This window comes from Dasypus novemcinctus, chromosome 18, assembly GCF_030445035.2.
Source record: "Dasypus novemcinctus isolate mDasNov1 chromosome 18, mDasNov1.1.hap2, whole genome shotgun sequence".
In the NCBI taxonomy this organism is placed as follows: domain Eukaryota; kingdom Metazoa; phylum Chordata; class Mammalia; order Cingulata; family Dasypodidae; genus Dasypus; species Dasypus novemcinctus.
The window spans coordinates 17,706,637-17,727,928 of record NC_080690.1 but is presented as its reverse complement, the minus strand read 5'-3'; the positions used below and the strand labels follow the sequence as shown (position 1 = coordinate 17,727,928).

Sequence of the window (21,292 nt, the reverse complement as noted above, 5' to 3'; positions counted from 1 at the left end):
AGGTTCCATTAGACAAGACAGAGGCCTCGGGAAAAGAATAAGTCTGATAGTCTACAGCTGAACTTGTGAAGAGAGCAGAGCAGTTAAGCCTGGAAAGAAACGAGCTTAGGGAGAGAGACAAGCCTTTTGCTAACCTACAGCTGAGAAAGGAAAAAGCTGGGACCACAGAGGAAGGAGGAAGGCTGAACTCACGACATCGCCCGCCATTTTGCATTAGCACGTGGCAAAAGATTTTGGGTGAGAAAGTACCTCTGATGATACCTTGAGTTGGAGTCAAGTCGACTTGGTAAATATAACTTCCCCCCCAAATAAATACCCTTTATAAATGCCAACAGACTTGCGGTACTTTGCACCAGCACCCCTCTGGCTGCCTAATACAGCCCCAGGTCATCCTTAGGTCTCTTTCCCTGTCAGGTGAGCCCCACCCTACTAACCCCTCTAAGAAGCATGCCTGGGGAGCAGAAGTAAGGGCAGAACTTAGGAAGATCCATCCAAGAGAAAGTCAGGTTGGAGGTTCTGCCCTTCCTCTATTAATGTATGATTTAGGGCAGCGAGGGGGGAAAAAAACAGAAAGGCAATAACATTTTACAAATAATAAATGTATTTCCAAATCTCGAATTATAACCAAATTACAATTCCCTCTAGGCCTACTTTGCTGCTTTACACAAGGATTAAAAAAGACATGGTCACGGCCAAGTCATCTATACACCAAGCATCCCAGGATGGTTTATTTGGGCCAGATGGGTCTGGCCCCCTCTTGTTGCTCTGGCAGCATGTGAGCTGCTCTGGGGGCCAGAGAGCAGCCACAGACCCTTCCAGCTGCCTGTGCTGAGGAACTCCTACTTCCTCTGTAGCAGAGCCTGGCCTTATGAGGAACACCCCTAAGGACCACGAGCGGATGTATACAGATGAAAGTATGCCAATGAAGGGGCTTTGTCCGAAGGCTTGGGGCATTCCAGCCACAGGGCTCACAGCTCAGCACCTGGCTCCCATCCCCTCCCATGGACAGCCTCAGCTCATAGCCCAAAGCGGGCTGGAGTGCGGCGAGGGGTCATGGGTTCCCCTTGCTCTTTCCGACCTGGAGTGTAGATCTTTGTAGACCTGAAGACATAGGAAGCACAGTTAGGAAACACATTTGCTCCTCATTCCAACCCAGGAAGCACAGCAGGACAGAGAGCCTAAGGTCTTGCTGTCTCTAACCAGTGTGTGAGGCAGCACTGGGGCTGAAAGATCTTATACCCAAGCACATTTCCACTCCCTTTTCCTTCCCCATTTTTGATTGGGAGCAGGAGAATAAAATAAAGGAAGGCCGTCTCATTCTGATCTCCATTAAGGAATGTTGTAGTGTTTTTAGCAGCACCTTCCATACCCTCTAGGCCAGCTACGGGGGCAGTCTTCCCCCAGCCCACCAGACAGACTGCCATTCCCACACAGCACACGCAAAGCTCTCTTCCTCCCTCTCCACTGGTTCCCAAGCTGCTAGCTTGTCAGTAAAGGTGAAAGACCAGCTACCCCGGCCCACCTCAGGCCCTGAACACAAAATGACAATGACCAGGGATTACGGATGTCTAGTTCCCCTTTACAGTGTGCCTGGATCTCCTCCTGTGCCTCTACATGTGACCCCCTTCTGCTGCCCACTTCAGCTTCTCTAAGGCACAACCCTGCACCTGGGCTCAAACACACACTGCACCAGAGTGAGTCAATAGGATGGTCTCCGGCAATCTCCCAAGGCGGTGCCACCCCATCAGGGTCCCGGCAGCAATGCTTACCTGACACTGCCCAGGGGGCTGCGCTTTTCCTGCTCCTGCCGCCGGGCTCGCAGCTGCTCCTCGGCCAGCGCCATCTCCTCCTCCATGGCAGAGGCTTCCTCCTTGGCCCGGCGGCGGTTCTCCTAGAGAAGGGCAGGGATTGTTGGGTAAGTCCAGCACTCAGAAGCTGGTCCCCTGGGCTTCCTGCCTCAGCACTCGGGCCACTTTCCTTCTGAAGCCAAGGTCTGCTTTTTTCATTGATTCAGAATCAAAACTGGAAGGTTCAGTCCTGACTCAGTCATGCCTCCATACTCCACGGAATCCAGTAAGTGTGTCCATTTTTTCAGACTTTGCGACTATGCTAGGAACTACAGAAAATAGGGAAAATGCAAGCACATTCCCATCAGGCCAGAAAGGACAGACGTAAGAAAGATGTGTATGGACTGAGCTATGGGGAGGACTAGTTTGAGAAGCGGGGAAAGCAAAGCAAAACCCTGCAACACTTCTTAACTCCAGGTAATGGACTTTAGCAATGATCAACAACAGATGCTCTAACCTTGAGCAGATGGAGCAGTAACTAAAGAGTGTATGCAGAGAGGCCAAGAAGATACTCTGGGACCACCAATCAGTATTAACATCCTTAAAAATGGTACCACCAAACCTTATGTGCCTCTGATGGGCTCTAATAGGAAGTTCACAGCACCACATACATATGCATCCTTGCCAAAACTGAATGAACATGAACCCGAACCCAAATCTAATCAAACCTTTAGCTTAATACTAGATTATAGGAAGTACACGGGATAGAGATACAAGTTAACAACATGAGGAAACAATTGGTCAAATACAGAATATAGAACATTCTATAGGACAAATGACTTAGTTTCTCAAATCTGTGTCAAAAGAGAAAGGACAGGAGAAGATCCTGTTCAAGAATAAAAGATGTAACACACATAAGAACCAAATGAAAAGTGTGGATTCTAATTCAAGCAAAACAATCATAAAAATTTACCTATGAGGGAAGCAGATTTGGCTCAACGGATAGAGCATCCACCTACCACATGGGAGGTCCAGGGTACAAACCCAGGGCCTCCTGACCCATGTGGTTAGCTGACCCACATGCAGTGCTGATGCGCACAAGGAGTGCCATGCCACGCGGGGGTGTCCCCGCATAGGGGAGCCCCATGCACAAGGAGTGTGCCCCGTAAGGAGAACCGCTCCACACAAAAAAGTGCAGCCTGCCCAGGAGTGGTGCCACACAAACAGAGAGCTGACACAGGAAGATGACACAACAAAAGAGACATAGATTCTGGGTGCTGCTGACAAGAATACAAGCGGACACAGAGGAACACACAGCAGATGGACACAGAGAACAGACAACTGGGGGGAGGCGGAAGGGGAGAGAAATAAATAAATCTTTAAAAAAAAAAAGTTACCTATGAGATAAAGGGGGAAATCTGAGGTCTGAAGGCTCAGGTGATATTAAGGAATTAATTTTTTCAGGAGTGATAATGGCATGGAGGTTGTGCTTAAATTTTTTTTTTTAAATAAGTCCTTTTACTTAGAGACACATACTCAAGTACTTAACAAGTATGCATTAAAATATTCCAGGAAAAAAAAATGTGTGCGTGTGTATAGAGGAGGCAATAAGCTAAACAAAATTGACAGATGATTGATAATTATGGAGGCAGATGAATTTGTGATGGCTCATTATACTGTTCTCTCCACTTTCATGTATATTTGGACTTTGTATAATAATAAGTTTAAAAAAAAGAAAAAAAGGCTCAGCAGACCAAGCAGCTAGGGCAGGTGAGGGAATCAGCAAGACCAGGCTGGCTGGCTCCTAACTTTTATATTTGGAGAGAGGATGAGGTGGGGTCAAATGGTGGAGTGTCTACAGTTCCAGGAGGAGGGGCCCACGGATCCCAGAGGGACAGGCAAGGGCAAGCTCCTCACCTGCCGCGACTTTCCTGCCTGCTTCACGCTGTAGAACATCGGGCCCAACTCCGCCAGCCACTCTCCATCCACGGCAGTCACGCACTGCATGTACTCCTGCAGGCACAAGGGCAGCAGCAGCAGTCAAGGGAGGGCCCATGCTGGGGCCAAGCCTCCTCAGAGCAGTCCCACCATTAGGAGCTTCGTGGGAAGGGTTCCTGCCCCAGTCCTGTGAGACTGGAACAGGCAGGGAAAAGCCCCAGATTCTGGACTTTCAATCCCTTCTCCTACAAAATTCCCCCACACCTGACACCAAAAAGGGTTGCTCACCCCAGGGAGTTAAGTAGGTAATGTTCCTGCTGGCATAGCTGAGGCTTCTTTATTTTAGAGGTGAAATCTGTGTAAAGCTTCCCCAAATCCTCAACTGAAAACAATCTCAAACTCCCCTCAAAGCAAGTCTCCAAAAATATAAGCTCTGCCAGAAGGCAGTGAAGGGTTACGAATGCCTAGCCCAGAGAGGTGGGCCTACGTCTCACAAGCAGCCTTGGAAAAGCCTCACCTTGGTGGTCATGACCAATTCGTGATACACTATGTAGTCCGGGGTGTAGCCCATTCCAAAGAGAGAGCTGGTGGGGTGCAGGTGGCAGGGCATTCCTGTCCGGACATTCACATACTCCCCAATTCCCTAGGGAAGGGAAACAAGGAAGCCACATCAGTAAAATGCTGCTCATTAGGCAGCTACCCTCCCCATAAAACCGCCTCGGCAAAGGCCTTGGTGAAAGCCTGTATTTGCAAAATTGTGCATGAGAAAGGAAGAACATCCCCCTCATTCAGGTATCGGGCCAGGGGAGGGGCCACAAGTCCTCTCGGCTCCCTTGGGCTCACCTTGAGCTTGGCTGCCTGGTGGAAATAGGCAGCGCAGATACACTTCCTGACTATGTCCCAGTCAGTGCCGCACGAGGCCAGGCTCATCCGCTGCTGCACCATGATGTCCTTGAGTTGGGCCCGGACCTCCCGGACCTAGAGCAGGAAACAGGGTGACAAGGACGGAGTCCCCTTCCCTTCACCTCCCGCCCCCCATGTGGATATCCTGCTCATTGGGCCACAGCCCCCACCTTCCGCATGGCCTTAGCATGGATGAAATGATCGTTACACCAGATGGTGGAGTAATTATTGTTCTTCCACTGCAGGTAGACATTAAGGTAGGTCAAATGATCACTCTCAGGGACAGCAAACTTCTCTCGGATTTGATCGCTCTCCTCTTCTCGGCCCTAGAAAGGAAAAAAGGATCTTTACTCTAAGCACAGAGGAGGTCCAGGCCAACAAGAGAATATCCCAGAGGTTCTCACAGTATCACCTAACCAATCCACACAACTTCAAACACTTCGAATGCCCTTACAATAGGAGAAATGAAGATAATGTGTAAGAAAAATATGAGGGCTTAGGCACAACCATACTAGAAGATAAAAAATGTTCTTACAATCATACGACTCAGCAATTCCTGTTTTATACCCAGAAGGGTTAAAGAACTCTGTTTTATACCCAGAAGGGTTAAAGACAGGTATTCAAACATAAATTTATACACACATGCTTACACAATAGCCAAAAAGGTGAAAACAACCTAAACAGCCACCAACAGATGAGTGAATAAACAAAATATGGTGTATCCAGACAACGGAAAATTATTCAGTCATGAAAAGGAATGAAGCTCTGAAACATGCTACGACATGGATGAACCTCAAAAACATTATGCTAAGTGAAAAAAGCCAAACACAAAAAAGAACATTGTATGATTCCACTTATATGAAATGTCTGAAATAGGCAAATCCAGAAAGAGAATGGAGATGACTGCTAATGGTGACAGGGTTTCCTTGTAGGATGATAGAAAAGTCCTGGAACTAGACAGCAGTGATGGCTGCACAGTAATGTGACTGTACTTAATGCCACTGAATTGTATACTTTAAAATGGCTAAAAAGGTAAATTTTATGTGTATTATGGCAGATTGAAGCAGGTCTGCCACACAAGGCATGTTCAGGACCAGCTCCTGGTCCTGTGGGTATGAATTCATTTGTAAATAGGATCTTTGAAGATGTTACTAATTAAGGTGTGCCCAGACAGTATGAGGATGGGCCTTCATCCTATATGGCTGAAGTTCTTATAAGCAAAGAGAAAGGAAAAGACGCCACCATGTGCGCTGCCATGAGGTAGAAAAACCAAGGAGCCCCAAAGACTGCCAGCCAGCCAGAGGACACTGACCCAGAGGAAGCCAGCCTTCCAGCCTCTCAGACATGAGCCAGTAAATCCCCATTTTAAGCCAATCCATTGATTAGTATTTGTTTTAGCAGCTACAAACTAATTCATGCATTTTATTTTAAAAAAAGACAGAAAAAAGATTTAAGAAAGCTCTTACAAGTTTCCAAAAGACTCCCTGGAAGGCATCACCACCAAAGATGAGAACCACTGCTTGAGGCCCACCCTTTTCCCTGCCCCAGTAGGCTTTACAGAAAAATCCTGCTTTGAAAATTTTGCTTCCAGCCCCTCCGTTTTATTTTAATAATAGAGAAACTACTCCCCTGTCCAATCCTTCCCTAAGGCAAAATTCCCCCTCGAGGCATCCAGGAAGAGAGACCACCTTGGGCCGGTAGAAGATGGCCGGGACAGAGAGCATGGAGACAATGAGCAGGATCTCCGAGCTGCAGCCCATGTCACAGGACACAATGAGCATCTTAGACAGGGCCGGATCCAGCGGGAACTCCACCATCAGCCGCCCGGTAGAGGTCAGGCCACCTAGGAGAGATGAGCAGATCGAGGTATTTCACAGGAACAGTGCTGGAAAGACAGAGGAGAGCCCCCGAGGCCTGCTGGGCTCCTGAGCGTCACCTGTGTTGTCCAGGGCTCCGAGGATCCAGAGCTGGTACATGGAGTTGAGCATGTTGTCCTCTGGGGGCGGGTCCATGAAGTGGAACTGCAGCAGGTCCTGCACCCCCAGGGACTTGAGCAGCAGCACCACATTGGCGAGGTTGGTCCTCTGGATCTCGGGCACCGTGGTGGTCAGGAGCTCGTTCTTGTAGGCGCTCTGGGTGTAGAGCCTGCCAGGGAGAGACCCAAATCCTGCTGCACCTACTGCCAAAGAGGTGCCCTAGCAAGCCTCTTCAGCAAGCCCGGCTGCCTACACCAGGATCGCTGTGGTGGAAGAGCAACAGTATTTCAGCTAATCACAGTAGGTGAACCCAGGACGAGTACAGAGGAAATTCTGTGAGTAGGGAGGAGACTTCTCCATCTCTTCCCCCATCTCCCACTTTCATTTTTAACTATAAATTTCAACCTATCCAACCTATTCAGTTCTGCTGATTCAACTCTCCTGCTGGAGCCTCCTACATGCTTACATCATTTCTGGAACCAATAAGCCCATGAACTAGCATTATGGCTGGGTCTTATTGTCTTCTTTATGTTCAATATTTCCTGAATTTCTACACTGAATACATTATTTTTAAAAATCAGAAAAGAAAGAAAAGTAAAAAAAAAAAAAAAGAACCAATGCTGTGATCTGTTCAGATTTATAGTCTAAAGCGGGGCATGCTGTTACTATTGTCTTCCACTGTGGCTTCATTCAACTTCAGGCTGCCTGGAGAGGCTACTTCTCCCACTTGGTAGCAATCAACGAGGACAGACAAGTGGCAGCCCACCACCGGCCCAGGCCAGGGACCAGCACCAGGGCCACCACGCACACACCCAGCTCCACGCTCAGCCATACCAGCACTGCCCCGAGAGCAGGCTGCCTCGCAGCTCCTACCTGAAACACTGACCTGGGCCCGTCCTGCCGGCTCGCCCTGACCTCTGGTTGGCATTGGCCTGGCTGATGGGGTAGATCTGCAGAGCATCCATGCCAATCCTGGGGTTGAAGACCTAAGAGGGCGCAGGCAGCAACGAGCTGATTAAGAACAGAGTGAGGATAAAAGGGAGGCAGTCCTGAGGCAAAAAAAGGTAAATCCTTCTTGTAACACATCACCAGGCAAGTGTTTGGGAGCCAGGAACCTTAAGAAGTTTTCTCACAAACACCCAAGAAGTCTCCTCACAAATGCCAGCTCTGTGATCTCTACTGAAATATTTAAATTATTAAAAGAATAAAGCACACAGCAAAATAAGCACGTGATGTAAGCCTACTGAAGAACACAACAGTACATCCACAGGCACCCCTCATTCCAGGGCAAGGACCTAGGGCCTGACTTCCCACGCCTAAGCTGAGTTAGCTTTGGGTGAAGATTCAGGACCTCCCGTGTCTTCTCTCACCTTTAATTTGCAATAACCAGAGTCAATAACAAACATAATGCCGTCAACAGTCAAAGACGTCTCAGCAATGTTGGTGGCCACAATACACTTGCGAACACCATCTGGAGCCTAGAGCAGAGTGGGAAGGAAGGCTGTTAGTCCCTCAGATTAGAAAAGACTCCCCAAACAAGGAGAGAGCCCACCTCCCACCCACCCCCTGCCAGAAAAGTAACATCCTTTCTGCTTCTTCAAGGGAGGCTGGTTAAGAGCCACAGTCTCTCTTGCCCTCTTTGAAGGAAGGGAGGTGAGATACAAAGATGGGACCCAGGACCAACATTCTTGCTGTTGCACCTTCTGGAAGATTTTGGCCTGGAGGTCAGAAGGCAGCTGGGAGTAGATGGGCAGCACGGCCAAGGCGGGTGCATTCTCCAGTTCCTCCAGATGTTCCACAATCTGGTCTGAGGTCACCTGGGGGCACAGAGTGGAGCTGTGAGACACCAGTCCCCAAACTCTGGCCCCATGGACACAGGCGCTCATCATGGCAGTGACCAGGCACGCACCTCAATGTCCTCTTGACCAGGCATGAAGATGAGGATGTCCCCAGGGGCCCCTGAGAGGTGCACCTGCAAGGACTGCTTCACCGCAGCCTCCACATAATCCTCCTGCGGGGTCTGAAACACAAGCCAAGTCACACCCATGGGAGAGGGACATGCCTCAGAAATGCAGGCCAGATATCCTCTGGGGACCCAGCAGCCCAGTCACTGATCTGGGGCTAGAGCTGCTAACTTTCCAGCTACTGAACCTATACAAGGGGGGTTGTGGCGGTTGATTGTGCAGCCCCTACAAGATCTGAGGCCCACACTTCCAGTCTAAAGAAACAAAAATACAAAACCTCCCCAGAGCACAATTCTTTGCCCATCTGAGTCCTGAAGCTGCAGCTGCCCACTTGCCCCACAAAACCTTCCCCAACTCAGTACCCTACCCCAATGCCCTCAAAAGGACTTCTCATCTGAGGTCAGGGTCAGTTCAAAAAATGGAGGTCTTGGGAGCCAATGTGCCACAGTGGCTGAGCACCAGCTTCCCATATACAAGGTCCTGGGTTCAATCCCTGGCCCCAGGACCTCAAAATAAACAAACAAATAAATAAATGGAGGTCCTGCTCAGTACCTTGCTGAAGAGAATGTCAACAGGGAATGTACGACCGGGGATGTGGAAGATGGGAACATTCCCAAAAAAGGCAGCAAATTTCTCTGCATCCATAGTGGCTGATGTGACGATGAGTTTCAGATCTGAGCGCCGAGCCACCACCTAAGAGAAAAGAGGTCAGAGGCTTCCCTATGGAACCCTGAGCTTCCTCTCCCCCAAGATTCATCAGCATTTTTCCCAAATAAAATAGTCCTGAAGACGAAAGAGATGATGCCAAAAGAGTACCATGAGTCACTCAGCTGAGCAAGAACAGAGAAAACCAGGCAACCGGAGATCTCAGGGGAAACCCTCCCGTCTTTCCCAGACTAGACCCAGCCAACTGGGAGCTCCTGGGTCACTAACTCAACGGCTGAGGGCACAGAGGGACTGGGCTCGTGGCCCTCACCTCCCGGAGCAGCCCGAAGAGCACATCAGTGTTGAGGGAGCGCTCGTGGGCTTCATCCATGATGATGGCGCTGTAGTGATCCAGGTCGGCTTCCCGCAGGGACTCTCGGAGCAGGATCCCATCAGTCATGTATTTGATCAGGGTGTTTTCTGAAGTGCAGTCTTCGAAGCGGATGGCATAACCCACCTGGGAGGTCAGAGAGGGGGCTCAGACACTGTGGCCACCAGCTTGCCACTAGTACACCTGTGCTGAGGCCCAGGATTAGCAGATCACACCCTCCAGCACAGACAGACAGAAGCTTCTGGGGAAGAAATTCCACGGCCCACACCTCGTGGCCACTCACCTCCTCACCAAGGCTTCCACCCATCTCCTCGCTGACTCTCTTGGCCACTGACATGGCAGCCACCCGCCGTGGCTGGGTACACCCGATCATCCCATAGTCAGTATAACCATCTTCATGCAAGTACTGGGTCAGCTGAGTGGTCTTACCACTCCCTGTCTCCCCAACCACAATCACAATGCTGTTATCTCTGCAAGGAAGCGAAGGCAAAGGCTCATCAGTGCAAGACCAGATCCAAACCTCCAAGAAGACTACCATCTCCTGTCCTCATGTAGCTATCCAAAGACCAAGCTTGTTCAGAGATGATTTCACTGATAAAAAGCCTCATGCTGAGATATCAACTGAAATGTCTAGAACATGGTGAGCTCTAACCAAGTGGACTGAAACAAAATGATACAGTCTTGCTTACTTTATCTGGTGTAGCCCAGGACACCTAGGTCAGAGGGGAAAAAAATCTCCCTTCCCCATGAGATATAATGCATCAAAGGAAAAGAGCTACTGACAAAGCAGACACCTGACTCCATCCTGGGATTCCTGGCCCCGGGGGGAAATTACCTGATGATAGTAAGAAGTTCCTGCTGCACTGCAAAGATGGGCAGGTACTGCCTCTGCTCCAGAATGGACTTCTTTTTTGCAAATTCACTGCTAGCTTCGCTCTTTTTCTTCATGTGATCCGCGAACTTCTGCTCAGTCCTAAGAACACACGGTAGCCTAAGCTCCCTGCACAACTGCCTACCATTTTCCTTCTTGATTAGGTTATTGCCCTTCTTCCTATACCCAGGAAGGAAAAGTACTTCTATAAGGAGCAATAAATCTCTGAGATGCTAGAGTAGCCAGGTAATCAGAGATGTTTCTCTTCTTCTCAGACTAAGGAACTAGAACCGCTGTCTGAGAATCTACCATCCACAACATACTCTACACCCCAGGGTCAAAGAGAGCTAAATATGGATTGCAGGAGTTACAAATGCTTAAGCAGGCAAATTTTCTGATCAAATAAGAGTTTGACCAGAGGAGCTGAAATCACCAGGTTATTAACTTGTATAGAATACTCTCAGGCAATCTCAGTATAGGCATAATCTATAAGGCTTCATTTTCAAAGAATTATGAAAACATTCAAATATATGACACATGTACCCAGAAGCGTTATATAATTTCCCCAAGACTGCACAACAAAAGGATAGCAGTGTGGTGCTAGTGATGGCTTCCACCCAGCCCTTTTCCTTGCCAGACCGATCCCAGCTCTATAGGGTTTCCTATTTCTAATTTCACCCAGTCACCTAGTCGCCACCTAACAATTAATTTCTAGGCATTAAATTAACTAAGACTAAACAAAGGCTGATCAATATTGACACTTCTCATTTGGGACATCTCTCACAGGGGTACAGAGAATTATTAACTTAGATCACAGTTCAGTAGGACTTGAGAATGTTCAAAGAACGAGAATCACAAGGGACATGAGTCCAGCCACCTTCCCAGGGCAAGAATCCCCATAAGCAGGTATCCAGTATCTGCTTAAACACCTCTGTAAGCAGGGAAGTGCTACCTGATAGGACAACCCTTTCTATTTTTGAGCCTCTGTTAAAACGTTCTTCCTCACAGTGAACTAAAATCTGAGGCAGCAAAACTCCCTTTCTACACAGAACTTCTGAAAGGCACATTAGCTGAGGGGCTAAGAGCATGGGTCCTGCAACTAGACTGCCTGGGTCCAATCTGAACTCTACCATTTACTAGCTGAGGGACCTCAAACGAGTTATTTAACCTCCTAGGCCTCAGTCTCCTCAGGTGAAAAATGAAACAATAATAGTTCTTATCTGATGGGACTGTCGAGAGAACTGGATGAATGCGTATCTGTGAGGAGTTTCAAGCTACCTGGCACAGAGGAGGCACCTGCACAGTAGGGGCAGTGGTGGCGGGAGTATTATTAACTGAGAAAAGCTGACAATAGTGAAAGAGAGAGATTGGAAGGAAGGGACCAGAAGAGCCCAGAAGATTCAGAAAGGAACCTTTTCACTTTCTTATTCACAAGCCATGAATTCTATCCATTCCGCTGCGACTGTGCTTAAGAGTCCCATTCTTCAAGAAAAGCCCATCGCTGGCACCCGCCTTGCTCCTACCTGTAATCCACCTTCCCGTCTTCTGTCAGGGCTTTATCTGGCTCCTCCTCTTTTTTGACTCCCATTATATCTCCCAATTTGGTCCCAGCCAGTTCCCAGTGTTTATGCTGAGCCTGTAAAAATCAAGAATAGTCAGTTTCATCTTGTAATACAGATGTGATCAATGGAAAATCAATCCATTTGACAACAGGGTTTATTTAGATGGTAACAAATTCCTCTAAGGCAAGAGTGACATGGAGGCATGCATTCCAATTCTCAAGTCTGAACAACCCTCCTCCTAGGCCTGCTTCTTGCTCTCTGAGCACCCTTTAACTTCCAATAGGAAATATACCTGGGACATATAAGATTTTTAAAAAGCAGATAAAATGGAAAATAAGCATAGACTTCATAGCCCCAGGTGACAAGAAACCAACCTTTTTGCGTTCCTTTTGCTCCCTGTGCTTTCGCACTGTTTGACTGCCTTTTCGAGCAATGATGGCCAAGTCAGAAGTGGCATCCTTAACTGGAATCACTGGTTCTGGCTGCAGGAAGTTGAGGAAAAAAGAGAAATTGCCCACTGATCATAAAATCAACAAGAAGCTCCATTTCATAATAATCCTAGTTAAAAAAAGAGATTGCTACCCTACTTAGTGATGGGGATTTTTGTTTTTTCCTTTCCTTTATTTCTTCCAGGTCATTTTGAGCCTCCTTCTCTCTGGCCACAGAGGTCCCTCACCTGCTTGGTGAAGACAATGCGCCCATCCAGGAACGGAGGCACCAAATTGTGCACCATCAGGTGCACTTTGGCTGCGTTGTCCTCCTCAAAGTCTTCGTCCACCTCTAGCCTGTGGACCACCCCACTGGTGAGCATACGGTTAGTCTCCCAGCGCTCATTATCCTGTAAGGACACAATGGGAACCGTACTCAGACACAACTGAAGTGTCATCCTGAAAGGTCACAGGCAAGTCCTGATAGAAGGGCCATGGTAGTCACAGAGACGTAACAGCCTTTTCTACCCTGAGCTCCTTAGACTAAAAATTTGCTGATCCCAAATTACCTGCAGTAATTTATGCCAAGAAGCAGAACCTTACATCACAGTCAGAACCTCCAAATGGAGACACAAATGGTGACAGGTCAAGGACTGTCACTCAGCAAGTCCTGCCCACGAAAGTCAGAGGCGCAGACAGCACGCACCACAGTACCTGGGCCCACCATCATTCCCATTTACAGCACCCCGCAGGGAAGGAATGTGAAAGAGAAGGCTCCACACCCATGCCTCCTCCACCTCTCCCCAGCTGGCGCTTGGCAATAGAGAGACAATCTGTGCTGTCACTTGGATGTGACCCATGGTTTTTCCCATGTGCCCTCAACTCTAGCTCTGAATCCACTCCAACCAGTTAAGCAGCTTACCTCATTGATCTGTCTCCGCTGAGCAGAAATGCGCTTCTGCTTTTGTTTATGAAGATGCTGTTCCCGCCTCCTCACATAGTCCTCAGACGAGTAGGCCAAAGGGTTGTGGAACTCATCATATCCCTCATCCATCATGTACCAATCCCGGTCTGCTTGCTGTGGGGCAAGAGACAAAGAAAGGAAAACAAAGGACAGACTAAGTTAATGCATGGACATGGCCAGGAGAGCAGGAAATGTTTGGTAAGAAGTCACCAGAGCTGTGACACAACCCTGTTGGGGATGCAGCAGGGGGGTCACCTGCTCCAATAGGAGGCATCTACAGGAGAACACTGGCTTGACACAGCAGCCCATCAGGCTGGCACTTCTTAGACTTACCACATGGGGGCACCAACACAGAATAAGAAAACTTCTGGGTCCACACTATTTCATTAAATGAGAAGTTTCCCTGTGGAGCCTATGCCTGAGAAAGGCACATGTAGCTTCTCCCACCCCTTGCCAGACATCACCAGCTCTGAATCCACCACGGCCAGTGCTGACGACCCTCATCAAAATCAAATCCCACTGGAGTGTCATCCATGACCTATGCTCTAACCCCTCCTTCCACCCTCTTACTCAGCCAGTCAAAAGTGAAAGCCTTTACCCTCTGGTCATCCTCCCATTGCTGCCGCTCCTCTTCTGTGTCAAATGAAATTCCTTCTTCACCATCCTCGCGCCTTCCTGAAGAAAAGCACGTAGCAAATCAGCCCGCCCAGTTCTCCCCCGGAACTAAGAACAGACCCGCAAAGCCATGCACTCGAGAAGCACAGCATTTGCTCAGCCTCACCAGGATCAGTAATCCTGCTTCCCTGCCTCTTACTCCCACCACGTTACCTCGGCCCCTGGACAGACGCGGGGTGGATCCCAGGTGTCTTCTGTCATCTGCCCATTCATTGTATTTGTAGGATGGGGTTGGCAGAGGTGAGTCATCTGAGTACTTGCTCCTCACAGACCTGGGAAATAGCATAGCCAGCATCACTAACCAGTTACTAAGCTGAGACATTCTCCCCAGCCATGGTCTGCTCTCCCAGCCCAGATCCTTTGCCACCCACTCACAGAAACGGGGCTGCTTTGCCCAGAACATCACCTATCTCGATCTCGAGTGGAAGTCCGGTGGCTACGTTCTGAGTCTCGATAGGAAGGTGTGGGGGAGGGCGATTCCCACTGCGAACGCCTTGAGCTGCCACAGCCACTGTCTTCTTCCTCCCAGGCAGACCTTGAAGGGGTGGCTGCATCTAGGCCACAAAAGATACAGCCACAGGAATCATCTAACTTAACCAAGACATGTGTCTACAACAATTTGACAAAAGTCAATTCCTGGACATTGCACCTATTTATAATGGAAGCAGGTGAAAATTGGGGAGTAGGAAGCAGCAGTGTGCACTAATCCTCCAGAAGCTACAAGAAGACAGGCAGACTTGCCAGACATCGGGGAAGCAGCAGGGCCAGAGGGCAATCAGCACAGGTAGCCAGTGGGGGTGGGGGACCCCAACCTTTGCTGCTGGAGGAGTGGCAGGGCTGCAGGTCAAGCAGTACAGCCGGCCAGCTAGGAGGGGCCTAGCTGCATGGGGGCAGCCTGAGAGGGCAGCCTGGTTTTGTTGTTGTTTTTCTTTCTCTTCTCCTCTTTTATTTTCCCTCCTCTTTTTTTCCTTTTCCTTTTTTTTTTCACTTAAACACAGGCAATTCTTAAGATTTAGAATAAGTGGAACCAAGTGTCAAAGAAGAGCCAAAACACAAAACGAAACAATAAAACCCTAGGCAAAAGAAAGAAACTGACCAACAAAGTAAATCCATCAAGACAAACAAATGCCTAGGCATCAGCAGAAAAATTACAAGCCATACTAAGAAGTAGGAAGATGTGGCCCAGTCAAAGGAACAATCTAAAATGCTGAAGGAGACACAGAATTTGGAACAACTGATCAAAAATGTCCACACAAATCTAAATCAATCCAAGGAGATGAAAGAAAAGATAAAGGATATTAAGACGACACTGGGTGAGCATACAGAAGAAATTATAAACATATATTAAAAAAATAACAAATCTTACTGTAACAAAAGGTACAACAGACGAAATTAAAAATACAATAAATTGGGAAGCACAATTTGGCTCAACTGATAGAGCATCTGCCTACCACATGGGAGGTCAAGGGTTCAAACCCAGGGCCTCCTGGCCCATTTGGTGAGCTGGCCCACATGCAGGACTGATGCACGCCAGGAATACTGTACCACACAGGGGTGTCCTCTGATAGGGGAGCCCCAAGCGCAAGGAGTGCACCCTGTAAGGAGAGCCGACCCGCATGAAAAAAGCGCAGCCTGCCCAGGAGTGGCACCGCACACACAGAGAGCTAATGCAGCAAGATAATGCAACAAAAAGAGACACAGATTCCCAGTGCCACTGACAAGAATACAGGCGGACACAGAAGAACACACAGCAAAAGGACACAGACAGCAGACAACTGTGGAGCAGGAGGAAGGGGAAGGAAATTTTTTTAAAAAACTTAAAAAAAAATGCACTAGATCATTCAACAGCAGATTTGAACAGGCAAGGAAAGAATTAGTGAATTAAAAGATAGAGCATCCAAAATCACACAGATAAAAGAACAGATAGAGGAAAAAAATGGAAAAAAGTGAGCAGGGACTCAGAGCAATGAACACAGTACGAAATGCACAAACGTATGCAATATGGGTGTCCCAGAGGGAGAAGAGAAGGGAATGGGGGCAGAAGGAGCGTTTGAGGAAATAATGCGAAAAAGTTCCCAACTCTTATGGGGGACATGGATGCACATATCCAGGAAGTGCAGCATACTCCACACAGAATAAATCCTAACAGAGCTACTCTGAGACACAACTAATCAGACTGTCAAATGCCAAAGATAATGAGTGAAACTAGAAAGTAGCAAGAGGAAAGAGATCCATCACATTCTAGGGATGCATAATAAAATTAAGGCTGATTTATCATCTGAAACCATGGAAGTGGGAAGGCAGTAGTATGACATATTTAAGGTACTGGAAGAAAAACTGCCAGCCAAGAATTCTGTATCCAGCAAAACTGTCCTTTTAAAATGAGGGAGAAATTAAAATATTCACAGATAACAGAAATTGACAGAATTCATCAACAAGAGCTCTGTCCAACAAGAAAGATTAAGGAGAGTTCCACAGGCTGAAAGGAAACGACAGGAGAAAGAGGTCTGGAGGAGAGTATAGATAGGAAAATTATTGAAAAGGGTAAAAAGAGAAACAAAAATAAGATATGACATACTTGTAATGGATAGCAGTTTTGACAGTCTTGACAGATTTCTGAATATAAAAGGATGAATTTTCATTGTGTTTATAATGACATTTTAAGGAATGTTCAATATATCTCTGCAAATGTATCCCTTCTTGAACAGAAAGATTTCTTTTTAATAAATCCATCTTTTGCCCTCAGCTCCCCATTCTTTCCTGCCATTCGGGAAACTGGTCATTTGGCAAACTGGCCTTTGTCCTTGTAAGAACATTCACCTCAACAAAGAGGTCTCAGGAGGTACCCACTTGACCCAGAACAAAGTATTTCCAGAGGTTCATGGAAGAATTAGGAATTTTAACTTACTGCCCATGACACTCTCACTGAGGAGAGAATTTGCTTACTCTGCCTTTTACGCACAATCCATCATCTAGAAACAGCTAATTCTACCTTTGGGTCGATGTCGTGGGCTCTCTGGTTCGCTTTTTCTGCTGCTGCGCTCTGATCCTGCATCTCGTTCCGATCTGCTGCTGTGCCTACTTCTATCCCGCTCATCTGTGAAGAGGTACATGAAGTGTTTAAAAAATGTGTATCCCACCCTAAGTAACACCCGTCTTCACCCTAGAGAAAGGGCAGGCCATCCCACTCACTCACAGGTGTAACCTGCACTGTCTAATGCTGATCCTTGGGTTCCTGAAACTCACATATCCCATTCTTTCAAGGGAAAAAATAGTTACTGGCTAGAAAGTTTCAAACTCACAGTAAGAGTTATTTTCCTGCAAGAATTCAAAAAAAAAAAAAAGTTACAAGTCTATATTGAATAATGTTTAAAAGTTACAAGTTTACCTTACAAAACTTAAACAAAGCCAGTGTTGGACTTTATGTCCAGCTTTGCTCCAGAACGCTATCCTTTCTCTACATATTATCCATTATCACCTATATCACCAATGTTTATAATAAAATAAAAACTACACTCTCAAGCAAAGCAGTTACATTGCAAGAAACAGTTCTTTTTTTAAACTGTCTGCTATTCCCAGTCCTGACAGTATCGAAAGCAACCAGGATGACATCATGAAAACGAGGTTCCCAAATTAATAGGTGTTATGAAAACTCCAAGAAAAAGGCCAACATGTTTATATGAATGTTTAATAGGCAATAGGAACTATGCAGAACAGTTTACCTCTGTCTCTCTTGCGGTCAGTGTCTCGATCCCGTGATTTCTCTTTCTTCTGATCCTTTTCTTCTTTGGAAGAGGCATAGACACCATGTTCCCGCCGCTCCCGCTCTCTCTGCCGACTGCGTTCCCAAAACTCTTCACTCACACCACCAGGATGGGATGGTGTCTCTACTCGGGCAGATCGATAATGTCTGAAACAGGGAGGGTAATGGTAAAGGACCACTCTATAGGAGTAAATCCATGCCCCAAAAGTTTTTGGCTATGCCAAACAAGTGATCTGTTCTATTCCACTCTGTCTCCCTGGTACCACAAGCTTTCATACAGCAGCAACCGAAAACACTTCTAGCCTCTATCTATCATCTACTCTGTAGTCACCTTTGAATGTTCCCTAGCAATATGAAGAAAATACCAATTCCTACTTACTCCCACATTACAGAATCATAATAAATTCATAAAGTTCTAAATGTCTAACAAGAAAACAGAGAGATACACACTGAATGTTCTTTTCTGGCCTCCACTTTCATTCCAAGTTAACCCATGCAAAGGCCTTTACCTGTCTTTTCGGCTACTTCGGCCAGCCTGGTCACTGCCCTCCTCCTCAGCATCCCTTTGCTCATCTTTGCTCTCTTCCCAGTCCTTGTAGGAAGAGATTCTAGACTTCTTCTTGTCCTCCCCGTCATCCTTCTCCTCTCTCTCCCTCCGTTTCAGGGAGGCCAACAAGTCCAGTCCCAGCAACGAAGGGCGGGGAGCCGGGGCCTTGAAGACATGCTGCTCGCTAGCTGCACTTTTGGTCTTGCAAATAAGACCTCCAACCTGAGAATCCAGATCAGTACCTTCCAGCCGATGGATCGTGGGATCCTCACTGGTATCCTCCATCAGAGACTCTGGGATTTCTCTGGAAGGAAGGCAAATCATTTGGTATCAGACATAAAAGGGGAAAGGCTTGGCTCTGCTATATCCCAGAATAATTACAGGCAATACAGGCTATTTGGGGGGTTAACCGTGCCCCCACCCCTCCAGACCAGGTTTTGTTTCGTGAACTCTTGCCAAGATTTTTCCATCAATCCCAAAAGACACCCCCCCAATTCCCACCCCAACACACACCAAAAATGGATACCCACACCAAATACCAGAATCCAAGACAGTAACATCCAGGCAAAAACAGACTTCACAAAGGGACTCTAACTAAAGCATGAGGGATTCTTACTAGAGCATGATGGTATCTGTAAAGGCAGTGTAGGGGAAACACCACCATATTTGAAGTCAGAAAAACAAGTTAGAATCCATGCCCTTGACACCTTCTACCTGCATGACTATAAACAAATAACTTAATCTTTGGTTACCCACAATTTCCATATCTATAGAAATAATTTTTGCTTTATCTAAAGCATGGAATTATTGTGAAAATCAAACACGAAAGATCTCTGTAGCCATAAAGAGTTAAATACATGTAGTTGTTACAGTATTTTATTTGCCATGCTCCTAGATACCGACTGGTTCCCTCACCGTTTTTTAAATAAGTGTCCTCTCTGCTCTTCTACCACTCCCTCCCTTTAAACTATACATACAGTAGAATGGAGATATTGGAGTATGAAGCTACCATCCATTTTATCCATATTTAGTGGCATTTTTTTGGACCATTGTATTTTGGAGAAAAGAATTACCTCATGGCAGTCAAAATCTGTTCAATTACGAACCATTTTCACCAAAAATATTAATGAGAAACAGTTAGGAAACAGGTTTCTAAAAAGTATTTTCTTTAAGTACTGTTAAGACTTCCTGGCCCTCTTTACCTCTCCCACATACCACCAACTTGCAAACATGTATCTATTAAGGAGTACTTAGACAACTGCCCTCATTCCAACAAGTCAGTAAAGCAAAGGAACTGTGGGAGTATAGGGTACCACCAGAATCCATAATTTTTGCTAAGCTCTAATTACTGCGCACAACCCTATATAGAGGAGTGTTACCAAACAAGCTGGGAATATAATATGGACACAGACACTGAGTTGCATTTTTTTAAAAGTCATCAGTCAGAACAGAAAAGTGTACCCATGTGAGGAAATCCAAACAGAAAGGTACTCAGCTCAGCCATAGTCTGAACTAGGAAATACATCCCTAGAATGCTATTCTATGCAAGTAAGAGAATTTTGTCTATCTAGTTGACTGCTATTGCCCAGTGCCGAGCAAAACAAATTTTAGTGAACGAATAAACGAATTTAAACTTATCACAGGAGAATAGAAAGCCAAACATTTCTAGTGACAGCAAGTGAAGATTCCAGCAGCAAGGAGTCTGACAGAGAAGACTTAACTAGCTGCTGAGAAGAAATAAGCAAGGACCTAGATTCTGGAGAAAGACGGACGGCAAAGCAGCCACAAGCGGTACGAGAGAAACAATGAAAAAAGAAACTGGATTTACTAATTAAATGATTATTCATTGAGTGTCTTCTCTGAGCCAATCACTGTTCTAGCCAACAGGGATAGAAGAGAACAAAAGCAGCAAGAATCCCCACCTCCTTGGAGCTGACATTCTAGTAGAGGAGATCGCCCACCAGATCGCCTAGTGGAGAGATTACTGTGAGGGAGAAGAGGAGAGACAAGGAACTCCAGTCGGCCTACGGCTCTGTCTGGGAATAGGCTAAGACGGAAGCCTGAACAAGGGTGCAGGGCAGCATCCCTGTACTTCAGTGAAGGCGCAACATCGCTGAGATGAGTAAGGCAAGTTGGGTGACGGGTGGAGAGAAACTTCCCAAGCCCAAGCCTGGACCTGAGCAAGGGACCTATGTCCGCATCCCGGAGCCGCCCAGACTGGCGAGGCCAGGTCAGAAAGGAAAAAGGGACACTCACCGCACCGAGCACAACTCTCGGGCCCTTCTGTCGCGGATTTTGGGGCGCTGGCAACGCCACCCCTAGCTCAGACGGCCTCAGACAGCCAATCTCCGCAGCTCGAAAGCCGCCATCCTTGTCCCATAATACCTAGCGTGGTCCCCTCTATGCGCCCAAAGATACCATCGAGAGCAGCCCGAAAAACGTCGGTTCCGGGATTCGAATCCAGGACGAAAAGGAGCCTAGGCACTCAAGGCTAAAGTGACCTCCTCCAATTAGAGCACTTCCGGGTCTCCCCGAAAGCCAATCATGCTCAACCTAGGGGCGAGGCTCCACCTTTGGCCTGAGGCTGTAAGGTATGGGGAAAAGGAGAGGTCAAATTTAGTAAGGGCGGAAGTGACTCTAGGTTTCCGGTCAGAGTAGGCAGTGACTAGAATAACCTCTTCTACGCTGCGGGCTGTGGGCGGGGCCTGCCAGCGGCCGCGGTGCCTGGGTTGCGGTGCTGTGGGTTTTCTTTTCCCGCTTTCTTTTCTGCCAGTGGTCTCCCGAGTGTTGCTAGGCGACAGTCCCTGGGTTTGGGGTGTTTTGTTTTGTTTGGTTTGGGGGCGGGGAGTGTTGCTGTCCCGGTTGGGAGCGAAGAAAG

General features: G+C 47.3%; 1 protein-coding gene across 1 annotated transcript; it reads right to left on the bottom strand.

Annotated features, from left to right (window-relative positions):
• Nucleotides 1–578: 578 nt before the first annotated feature.
• Nucleotides 579–21,053, bottom strand: DHX38 (DEAH-box helicase 38). Its single transcript, XM_004453630.5, has 27 exons — nt 20,671–21,053; nt 18,377–18,718; nt 17,827–18,014; nt 17,097–17,201; nt 14,511–14,658; nt 14,258–14,376; nt 14,028–14,104; nt 13,388–13,543; nt 12,714–12,875; nt 12,412–12,519; nt 11,999–12,111; nt 10,440–10,577; nt 9,888–10,074; nt 9,545–9,730; nt 9,121–9,261; nt 8,514–8,624; nt 8,305–8,421; nt 7,975–8,082; nt 7,478–7,590; nt 6,565–6,773; nt 6,317–6,471; nt 4,799–4,954; nt 4,569–4,703; nt 4,243–4,368; nt 3,705–3,800; nt 1,770–1,891; nt 579–1,101 (listed from the first exon to the last, which is right to left on the bottom strand). Exons 2-27 carry the CDS (start codon nt 18,697–18,699, stop codon nt 1,017–1,019), a joined length of 3,684 nt encoding a protein of 1,227 aa, XP_004453687.1. The 5' UTR covers nt 18,700–18,718; nt 20,671–21,053; the 3' UTR covers nt 579–1,016.
• Nucleotides 21,054–21,292: the final 239 nt, after the last annotated feature.

What these genes read in the sequence shown, in the direction of transcription:
- DHX38 (XM_004453630.5), bottom strand. Translation starts at nt 18,699, where the DNA reads ATGGAGGATACCAGTGAGGATCCCACGATCCATCGGCTGGAAGGTACT. An exon ending in GAACTTCTTACTATCATCAG is followed by an intron (nt 10,075 to 10,439) that starts GTAATTTCCCCC and finishes GCTTCCTTGCAG; the next exon opens with AGATAACAGCATTGTGATTG. An exon ending in CTGGTCAAGAGGACATTGAG is followed by an intron (nt 8,422 to 8,513) that starts GTGCGTGCCTGG and finishes CTGTGCCCCCAG; the next exon opens with GTGACCTCAGACCAGATTGT.